The following is an 11,611-nucleotide window of genomic DNA, read 5'->3' on the forward strand; positions in this document are numbered from 1 at the left end:
TTTTTGGATCTTTTTTGGGCACATTTTTTCAACATTACAGAACTATCAGAACCATTAAAACCATATTTACTCTACCATAGGAAAAACACATGCTATGATATCCATTTAGTAAGCAACTCATAAATGCATAGTCTCTAGCATAATTTCCATTCCATTCATTATGGTTTACTTTATATACTTAGGTCCACAAGGACACTTATCTTATTACAACAATTGTTGTCTGCAACCAATCAATGGTGAACCACCTTCCACCCCACCATTGGCTCAACTACACTACAATATTTCTTGCAGTTTTCCACCCTCAAGATGGAAGCCATGAAGCAGGGAGTTTTCTCATTAATACATGGTGGAGTTTTGAAGTCAATTCTCCTTCATCCAAACATCTCATCAATCTTCTTCCCACCTGCATATTTTTTTGCTTTATTCTTGCATTCCCACGAGTGCTAATACTTTGTCTCTACTCGCACATTGCATTGCACTTTGCTTTTCTCTTCTTTGCTCTTGCGCATGAGAGTGCCTTTACTTGCTCTTTGAGAATGCTCTCTTCATCTAAGATAATGCCTCCCTAGCTATGATTCCTCCGCGTGCTTCTCTCTATCCTTAGGTCTCTCCCCAGATGGTATTACGTGAGCACCATAAATCTCTAGAAGGATGGTATGTAACCCATATCTCAAGGTAGTTTGGTATCACTGTCCCATGTCTTGGATAAGATAGATGGGGTATAACCTCAATCCTCTCATAACTGCTAGTAGTTAATACAAAACCTTCCCATTTGATATTTTCTTAGGAAAGTTGTCAATCTTAGATCTCATGATCTTTTAGCACAACCAACAATCATTTGGCAAATATTAATTCTCCAAATCCCCCTTTGTTGGCTTACCTCATCCCATGGCTTCTCATGGTTTGTATCAAGGATTCACCTCTTCATCAACTAGTATTAATTGTAATTACAATTTTTCATGGTCTTTTGCCCATTTATAATTACACGAGTATATAGGGGTTAATGATATAATTAATTACACATACAAGATCAATGGGGTTAAGTGTCAGGGACTTTATAGAATTGGTTTAATTCTAGAGCATTAAGCTCTACTATTCCAGATTGGCTAATGATTTCCAACCAATCTTGTCATTGACTTGTGGGGACTGTGCTTTGACATCAAGAAGCAAGAGATGACCCATCCTATGGATTGAGTTTATAAGAGGTCTATATAAGTGGAAATCTCCACTCACACCATGCTAAGGGTCTTCACCCAACTTAACTTTCTTGTTGTTCCCTACTCACCATATCGTTTAATTTCCGACCATGGGAAAAGTTGACACCAAAGCCTTGAAGACAATAACGCCCTTTGATGATTTTTTTGGTTTTCCAAACCAATCTTCAATACTCTGATTACGTAAATATTTTACTTTTAGGACATGACCCTACAAAGAGGTGTTTTGTGCTAATCTCCACAAGCTTCGCGTTGCTAAGGCTTTATTGAAGAGGAAATTTTTTGTTAGGTCCGACCCTCCAAATTTCTTAGGGAATACCACCTTTTCCCACCTTACTAGTAAGATGCCTCCAACTTGGGTGAGATTCTACCACTTGTGTTCATATAGTTGTTCCTCTAAATTTCCTTTTTACTCCATCATATGTTATATTAAATACATTTTCAAAATTTTGTATTAACTATATCATATAAAATTTATTAAAAATTATTTTTAAACATATTATGATTACACCATCACAAAATACCTTACAATCTAACAAAAGAAAACACTATAACATAATGTTACATTAAAAAAATTAAATAACTATAATGTAAAACTATAATATTACATTAAACAGATTAAAAAAATTAAATAAGTATAATATTACATTAAAAAATTATAAAACAATATTTTAAAAAAATAAAATCAACATAAATGCATCTTAAATCCACCATCTGTTTAACTATCACCATCTGTTTTTTTTCAATATGCAAATTTCTTAATACATAAAAAGAATAATAAAAACTAACTTTAATACTACAGACCTTTACAAATTTATTTATTAAAAAATTTCAACCCTCTTAATAATTAAAAATTCAAATTTAATTCGACAAATGGACAAACCATACCCCTCGTCTCTTTCTCCGCTGGAAGAAGAAAAAGAAGTTAGCACCGCACCAGTTGAGAAACCTAACGAACACAACCGAAAAATTCACCAAAACCCTACTCCTGCCATACGTTGCGGCCCATTTTGAACCAGCAAAACCCTTAAAACCCGAAAATCAGTCTCTTCGCCGACAACCCATGGAAAACAATATCCAGGATTCACTATATACCTTGAAGTTTTCTCCTCTGTTCCACTCCACTCGAATCTCTTCCCAATTTAAACAATATCGAGGTGTTCTGTCCATTTCAAACCCCAGCAGCTACGGAAGAAAGCTTGGCAGTTTTCTTGAGGGTTTTCGTCTACATTATAGCCTTCGACACCGATCTCTGCATAGTTGCGTTTTTTGTCGAGCTTTTTGAAACTTAGCAGGTTTCGAACGGTGATTTTTTAAGAAAGAGCCATGACGGAACTAAAGATGTCGGAGACTAGGGATTTAACGCGCCTAGAACGAATAGGCGCCCATTCGCACATCAGAGGCTTAGGGCTCGATGATGCATTAGAAGCCCGCAATGCTTCACAGGGTATGGTCGGGCAGAAATCCGCTAGAAAAGCCGCAGGAATTATTTTGGAAATGATTAAGGAAGGGAAAATAGCAGGCCGCGCTGTTCTGTTGGCAGGCCAGCCCGGGACAGGTAAGACCGCCATTGCCATGGGCATGGCTAAATCCCTAGGCGAAGAAACTCCCTTTGCAATGATGTCAGGCAGTGAAATTTTTTCATTAGACATGAGCAAGACGGAGGCTTTGACACAGGCGTTCAGGAAGGCAATAGGGGTTAAAATTAAGGAAGAGACTGAAGTTATTGAAGGCGAAGTTGTCGAGATACAGATTGATCGGCCTGCCACATCGGGCGCCGCCGCAAAGACCGGGAAATTGACATTGAAGACGACAGAGATGGAGACTGTGCATGATTTGGGGACCAAAATGATCGAGGGGTTGAGCAAGGAGAAGGTCCAGAGTGGCGATGTGATCGCGATCGACAAAGCTTCTGGGAAGATTACGAAGTTGGGGCGGTCTCGTGCGAGGGCCAAGGATTATGATGCGATGGGGCCGCAGACCAAGTTCGTTCAGTGTCCAGATGGAGAGCTGCAGAAGCGCAAGGAGGTAGTACATTGCGTTACGCTACATGAGATCGACGTCATCAATAGCAGGTCTGTATTTTGCTTCATTTTGCTGGAGTTTGACATGTTTTAGGCTCTAGTTTGTTAATCCAGTACAAGAACAAATTTATGTTAATGCCCCCTAGTTGTTATTTTGTGAAAGTGCTTCACATTAACTCTAGCAGTAGCATTAGCCTGAATACTTTAGACAGTACAAACGGTCTGTTCTTGTAAGTGAAACAACCTTCAAAGATTGAGTGAATCATTAATCACAAGCACCTTTGTTTGACTAAGGTGGGGTGAGAGCGGATAATTTACCATCAAGATCACAAAGTATTTTCATCCAATTGCTTATTAATGCTATAGAAAATTGAACTTTGTAGGGTGGCCTACGATGCTATCGCCTTCACCTGTAACCCAAGACCGCCTTGGTTGGTGGCTTAACATGCTATTGCCATTGATACTGAACCATGACCCAATTAGACAACCTCACCAACACAGCCCCTGGGAATGATTGAAGTGGATTAATGAACAAAATTCTGACTTCCATGAACTGTAAATGAGGACTGAGCCACCAATGAAGGTTCAATCGCTCGAAGAGATCATACTTACATTTTGCTAAGCTGCTATACTATAGTGGTATTTGTTATGGCAAAAGTGACTAGGACTTGCATTTGGCTCCTTTTGTGTCGTACATTTGGCTAAGATTCTGTAAGAGGGTGTAGACCTTAATTAGATTGGAGCAAGTGGATGGCATAACAAGCCATTTACGTCATTAGAGAACCAACATCATCCTCATTAAAGAATCAATACATTCGGCTAATATTCTACAAGAGTGTGGTATTGGTATCTATGCAACCAAAATCACCGAAGACTTGCTTGGCCTCAATTGTGACGTCAGTAGCGGGAGGACACTCCTTTAGATTGGAACATTGGATAGTGTTTCAAGTTGTGTTACTGGGTTTGCCACTCTAGGGTGGAAATTCAATACCCAATGTGGATTGGAAATGTGGAAAAACATGGATTTGTACTAGAAGTTGTCAGATTTGTTATATTTTCTACTGAAATGGTTTTCAGTGTTTGGAAATGGTTCTAGCCAATGCTACACCAAGTTTGGTATATGTGTGTAGGTAGGTACATGGAGATACATGCTTAGTGCATTTGGCGAGACTCCCCAAATTTTTGGCATATGTGCAGGTATACGGGGATGTGTGCCTACTGCATTTGGCAGGACTCTCCAAATTTCGATGGATCAGATGATACAATTGGGGGCACAAAATGGGTGGTGGATTGCCCAAATATAGAGGTGTATATAGTGTGATTGGAGAGATCCGGCCAAATTTCTAGGGGCAAGCCCTCCTTTTTTGAAACATGCCTCATTTTTCAAAAATGGGTGGACATAAGCCCCCTCCTTTTGGTGAAATGTGTCTTCTAACTCGATGAAATGTTTCAGACATGGAGTTCTACAAAAACGGGGTTGTGGTGAAACATTTTGTCAAGCTCTCTCTCATCTTCTAGGCGTGGGGAGTGAGGGGGTGCCTTCAACCTTGTGAGATGTGTCATCGTGTAACATTGGATTAAAGCAATCTTTGACAGAATAAGCAATGCAGATGGTGTGTGATATGTAATTAGAATGTAATTGTAGAACAACAACCATGCAATGTGTTCCAAAAAGGATAATCTTGGAATCCTTTTTGGTATCCCTGGGGTACTTGGGTGTCTCTAAATTCTTGTGTCCAATCCAATGGAGAAAATAATCCAAATCCTGCGTTATGAGTTTTCAGATACCAAGTTCCAAACTATTATTAATACCAACAATCACCCTTCAAAATGATCATTTTGTTTGTCAGATTCCAAGTTCCAAACTATTATTAACACCAACAATCACCCTTCAAAATGATCATTTTGTTTGAGATGGCCCATGGGGATTTTTAAGGGTTTATACCAGCAGTGTTGATAATATCATTCTCGGTAAAATATCGGCCAGGGTCTTGAAAACACCTTTTTGGCTATATCGGCAAACATAATTTTTTTAAAAATTCTTTCTCAAACTTTTAAACATATAAAGCAATAATGATATTTTAGCCGAGATTTTAAAATATTGTGATATTTTCAAATATGTAAATATTGTTATCTTTTCAGATATGAAAATATTGTGATATACTTGCTGAAATATTGTTTGCCTGAAATATATCCGATATTATATTTGTGATATTTTTCAAAATATATCTGGGAAGTACCTGCTCCAGCACCGGGACGAGAACCCGTGCTACAGAGGAGTGTAGGAATGTTGGTGGGAGGACTGTAGAAATGTTGGTGCACTGTATTGCAGGTGACAGGTATGTCCCTGCTACATCCCTGAGCACACCCAACCTATTGGGTACTTTTGGGATGTACCTGTTACGCCCTTGGTATCATTGGCATGGTTGTCATGTTGGAAACACTGAGGGGGGGTGTGAATCAATATTTTGTTACTTTCATCAAATTTTCACCTAGTTAATCTTGAAATTAAATTCATATCACATTATCATTCACAATTTATGAACACAGAGATCAAAGTACGAGTCAAATTTTGAAGAAGAAATGTTTGTAAACAATCTTCAATTCATTACATCTATTTATGAGGACACCAATCCTCTGTAAGCACCAACACACAAAAGTTGTAAGCACCAAGCTATCAAGAAGATGAGGACACCAATCCTCAATAATTACTAACTAACAACTTCTGCTAAGCACCAACCTACAGAAGATTTCAGTCTCCTAGCTGAGCTTCAACTCAACAACTTTGTAGGCACTGACCCACATGAGACTCCAACCTCTTCAACTGAGCACCAACTCAGCAATTTCGAAAGTGAAAATTGACTTGGAAGGATGCTAGGCAGGAAAAGTATGTGGTAATGTATGTGGTAATGGGGAATGAGAAGAAAGACCTTTTTAGCATTATTATTATTATGTGGTATTCATAACGTACCACATAATAATGGGGATGAGAATAAGGGAAATTTAGCATTATTATCATGCGGTAATACAGTATATCACAATACATTTCATGGAAAATAATTTTTTATTACATATATTTGGTTTACCAGGGATTTGTTCTTTACATTCATTGATTCTTAGGGTTTTATGTTGCAAATGTACTGTGTGTTGTTTTTTGCGATATTTTTTGAAATGGAAAACTGATTTGAAAGGATGCTAGTTAGTACAAGTGTGTGTTAATGGGGAATGAGAAGAAGGTTTTTTTAGCATTATTATTACGTGGTATTGATAACATTATTCAATATTGTTATGTGTTTGACTCCTTGTTCACAGAACTGACCTAAATCACGTGATTTAGAGAGACAAGATCAATGTGATAAATAAATATAATATACTTTTTAGGTTGCATAATAATGTTGAATATAAAACCTCACCCCTGACCAGCAAGCTCCCTGCCATTTATTTTACTCGTGATTTTATATGTGATAAACGCAGCAGCAGATTTTCATTGATACATTGTGCTAATCTTCTTCTGTAGCCCTTCAACCAACCATTAACATAATCACAGATGTTGACTTCCACGTAATATTCAAACAGAGCCACAGCATTCTAATTAATCAAGCCCACTCTCCTTCTGTGGTTTGCTTTTCCAATCAATGCTCATCCTCTCTATCTATATGAAAAAGAATTACAGGCACAATTTTCGTTTCAGTGAGCTTGCAAATTTCTTGATGTGAAGATCATGGTCAGCACAAATAATTTTTGTACCTTGAGAAATGCAAAGGTCAAAGGCAGTGGGTTGGTTTCCTACTGGTATCAGTGGAACTCAATGATAGTTCTGCATGTTCTTCACACATATTACAAACATGCCAGTCTCTCTATTTCCTTATTTCACATGGTCTTTCAGGGCATTACCAATCCATCTCACTTGACAATCTTAACCACCATTGTCAAAACTAAAAAGATTCCCCACTTGGTTCGATGATGAGCATCTAGTTCATTCACAACTCTGCAGCAAAGATAGTGCAATCTCCTTGTTTCATTCTATGTGCCCATATGTTTCACTTTGGCATTCCCATTCTAGTTTAGAGGGCATGCTAGTTGATAGTTGGATATTCAAAGATAGATGAAGTACATGTTCTTCCAACAAAATATAGACAGTACACTTGAAGAGTGACAATAGAAGATTTGTATATGTCAGAAATCAACCACGAAGGAGTTGGTTTGCTGTGCTATTCATTGCATGGCTGTAAATTCAAGACTGCCTAATCTCCACTATTATGATCTGATCTCATCTGTTTGAATTTCCATTTAACAAATCAATATCAAATTTGTAGGGAGAGTGCAGATTTTAATTGGCAGGATGCATAGATGTTGTTGTGCTTGTTTGAATATATGGAAACTCTAATAATACTTTCACTCTATGATATCAGGACCCAAGGGTTTTTGGCCCTCTTTACAGGAGATACTGGAGAAATCCGTTCTGAAGTCAGGGATCAGATTGACGGTAAAGTTGCTGAATGGAGGGAAGAGGGCAAAGCTGACATTGTACCAGGAGTTCTTTTTATTGATGAAGTCCATATGCTTGACATTGAATGCTTCTCTTTTTTGAATCGTGCTCTAGAGAATGAGATGTCACCAATATTGGTTGTTGCAACAAATCGTGGTATCACAAAAATCCGTGGAACAAATTACAAGTCCCCACATGGTATACCCATTGATTTCTTGGATCGTCTGCTCATTATTTCGACAGAGCCATATACAGAAGAGGATATGCACAAAATTCTTGAGATAAGATCTGAAGAAGAAGACATTGCATTGTCAGAGGATGCCAAGGAACTTCTAACAAAGATAGCAGTTAATACTTCATTGCGCTATGCCATTCACTTAATCACAGCAGCTGCTCTAGCTTGCCAGAAGCGAAAGGCGAAATGTGTTGAGGTTGAGGATGTTAGCAGAGTTTACCAATTATTTATGGATGTTAAGAGGTCAACCCAATTCCTTATGGAATATCAGGAGCAATTCATGTTTAATGAGGTGCCTGATGAGAGGGATGAAGACAAAATGGACGAGTAATTGTTTTCCTAGAAATTTTACGTTTTGCCAACAAAAAGTATAATTCTGTATTCAGAACAAGCAACATAAATATCAGATAAACGGAGGAAAGTACAAGATCAGGTGTTTTACTGATCTACTTGTGAGCAAGTAGTGGTAATGTTTAGAAAATTGTACAGCTACCTTATGAAGATGTTGTTTTGAGATAGAAGTTGCAGGCCTGTTTTTTTCCATGGTACTTGATAATGCTCCAGATTGGGTTGCTTAATTAAATTATTGCGTACAAATAATCCTTTTGAACTTCCGAAAAGTATTCTGGTATTCTCTTATATATTTAACAGTTCATTCATGCGCTTCAACGAACATCTCCAACTGTTATTGTTGTGTGAAAACCAAAGGTCCTATACATGGGGATTTATTTCTACATTAATATTGAAATCTAGAATAATCTACTGTCATCCATATTTGCTTTAGCATTCTCTGAAGCATTGATATGCTTATGAATGGGTGTAAATTTCATCTTCAATGTCTAAATGGGCCTTGGACTTCTCAGCAATGAAAGGTTATACTATTCACTGCTATTATTACATAATGGAGCCGAAATAATAAAATTGTGTGGTTGAGGACGATCTGTTTGTTATTTAGATTGGTATAAGGGCAGATGTGTTATCAACTTCTGTAAGCTTCCCCATTGTCGGACTCAGATTCTTTGTTTTAAGACCTATAACTATTTATGAAAAATCATTTTGGAACAAGGTTTATTCTTCATTTTGGGTAACATCTAAGATAAATTTTTGTTATTTGATTGGCTAGGAAAATGAAAGATCGTATTGTGTGGTTGAATATGATTTTTTTAAATATAGAAAAATGTTAGCAGCATTTGAACTTTCACTATTTCTGTACATCCTATTATCCATGCATCCAACCTATTTTATATACACTCCTCCATAATATGTATACAGTACCAAAACTCCAAGGGGTTTGCGAAGCTGGCTACTTCCCAATAGTGCTCCTGTATTCCTCTTTGCTGCTTTGATTTGGCTCACCTTCCTCATATCAGACGGCAGGAGGGCTTGCAATAACAATTCATCTTCTCAATTTATGACTTACAGTTTCTTAGGCCTCGCTTAGCTACTTCATGTCCACTTTTGCAATAACAATTCATCTTCTCAATTTATGACTTACAGTTTCTTAGGCCTCGCTTAGCTACTTCATGTCCACTTTTGAAGTATCAGTCATTCTGTTTCTTTTTTATCTTAATCTGCAATATGCATTCTCCAAAGTTTCTTAATAAATAATAAGCCGATACATCGACTTTGTTAGACTTGATGATTAAGTGTAGGAAAAAAATGCTTACCTTGAATGTTAACAGGATTCTGGCCAAATCCATTACCCTTCTGAGGAGTGCATTGACTCCAGCGTTAGCAAATTGCAATTGATAAATCGGTCTCTAAACTCAGGTTGACAAATACTTCGGCTTGAATACGATTGTTTGACATTTCATCTGATGCGTTAGAATTGTCATTGGTCCATTCTTTGCACATGCATTACGAGTTGCTCAATTTGCCTGCCACGTAATCCAATATCTTTTATCATTCCAACCCCCGTTGGGCTTAGCTCGACATTTCAAAACTGAGCCGGTGTTTCTCCTATCAGATTGCATATCTGAAGTTTTTTAAAGTGTAATATTTGGAGTGGTAGTTGAGAATTAGTCACAAAAGGCAGTCCTGGTGCATAGTCGAATATTGGTAGTTGTTGAGAGGGTTCATGGGTTCAAGAGGAAGGATTATTCTTTGGAGAAGTAATGTGGGTCAATTTATTTTGTGTTAAATCTCCATTTGGAATGGTACATTGTATACATAGGGATTTTGAAGTAACATGTCTAGTCTAATTTGAAGCAAGGTACAATAACTACCTAGAGCATTTTTAAGCCATATGAAAAGACTGTTTGGAAATTCATTATTGATTTATGGATATTGTCATGCATTCATATATTTTGATGTCTATTATATTTATGAATTCATATATTTTGATGTCTATTATATTTATGCATTGAACCCAAATGAGGAGATTGGGTGAGAGCGTTGTACTAAGTAATCAATATAATTAGCTGATTATTGTTTTGACTTGGCATGCATATATGTTATGGTTTATGATTTAATTATATTTATGTGCTAAAATGTTCTACTACTTCCTGGCATCTTTAGTTAGAGTGTTTCGCTAAGAATGCTGGTTTCATTGTCTATTGTAGCATTGGGTTAATACAGTAAAATGTGTTGATCACCACCCTTCAGTGCATGCTTTGATCCCCACCTATAGAATCTAGTATCGACTGTGATCTGTGATCAACATCACTTAGTGTATGGTTGACATGATAGACCAACCAATACATGAGAACTTTACCATGAAAATTGCTTTCTTGACTCTATTGAATTTTAGGGCAAATAGATAATAAGGTCCGAATAGATAAAAGTGCTATTAGAGCCTTGGTTTAGAGCTTTTCATTTTAAATGTTTTCCACTCTTAGTGCTCCCTAAGTCTGTTTTTGTACAAATCCCCATGGATTTATATTTCTTCAAAGATATCTTTATTGGAAAGCTAACTGTCAATAAGAAATATTTGTGCTGGCAACTATAAGTGCCCTATGCTTTTGTTAATGAAGTGGAGATTGTCATGCATTCATGTCATGTACATGGGATGCACAAGGCTCCCCATAATGGGTGGTTTCTATTGACATGCATCACATGCCACACCTTTTGTTAAGACTCCACTTGTTTCTCATAACCAAATGTATTTTTGTCCCAACCAATCTTACCTATCTTACAAATTTGGTGTCTTCCTTTCATGCCACTTCACCTTTTGGTTTAATTTTGATATTATTGTAGGATGTTTGATGGAAACCCTACTTTTAGCCCTAAATTTGTCCATGGGCCATCTAATATTTGCATGATTGGACAATGGGTGTAGCGTGAGACTTGACACCCCCAAATTCAATTAGGAAGTGTGCATGCATTGATCAAGTGAATCTCTTGTATTGTACGAGCCCATTTTCACATGCCACATGATACATTATGTGTGGAGAGTGAAGTTTTGAGTAGTTTGTGAAGGAGTGCATTGCTCATAACATTGATTTGTTCTATAATTAGCCATCAAGAAATAGAGGATGATGGATCCATGAACTTCACCTTGTATTACTTCTACAACAAATCACACAATACTACATGCGCCACCCCACCACCTCCATTGCTGGTCATTGGAAGAACTTTTATATGGGCTTTTGCAAGATCACTTTGAAAAACTCTCCTAATGCTTGTGGGAAAGACCATGTTTTCTCGAGCT

At 37.3% G+C, this 11,611-nt stretch overlaps 1 protein-coding gene across 1 annotated transcript; it reads left to right on the top strand.

The window, feature by feature from the left end:
- Positions 1-2,106: 2,106 nt before the first annotated feature.
- LOC149214306 (uncharacterized) lies at positions 2,107-8,510 on the top strand. The gene is made up of 2 exons (XM_089392269.1): positions 2,107-3,289; positions 7,651-8,510. Exons 1-2 carry the CDS (start codon positions 2,541-2,543, stop codon positions 8,291-8,293), a joined length of 1,392 nt encoding a protein of 463 aa, XP_089248395.1. The 5' UTR covers positions 2,107-2,540; the 3' UTR covers positions 8,294-8,510.
- The last annotated feature ends 3,101 nt before the right edge of the window (positions 8,511-11,611 follow it).

Source organism: Pinus tabuliformis, chromosome 1_1 (genome assembly GCF_031772625.1).
Source record: "Pinus tabuliformis cultivar Carrire ecotype Pingquan chromosome 1_1, CPIR1, whole genome shotgun sequence".
NCBI classification, from domain to species: domain Eukaryota; kingdom Viridiplantae; phylum Streptophyta; class Pinopsida; order Pinales; family Pinaceae; genus Pinus; species Pinus tabuliformis.

Coding starts and splice junctions, on each gene's coding strand:
- LOC149214306 (XM_089392269.1), top strand. CDS start 2,541: ATGACGGAACTAAAGATGTCGGAGACTAGGGATTTAACGCGCCTAGAA. Junction 3,290..7,650: donor ATCGACGTCATCAATAGCAG/GTCTGTATTTTG, acceptor CTATGATATCAG/GACCCAAGGGTTTTTGGCCC.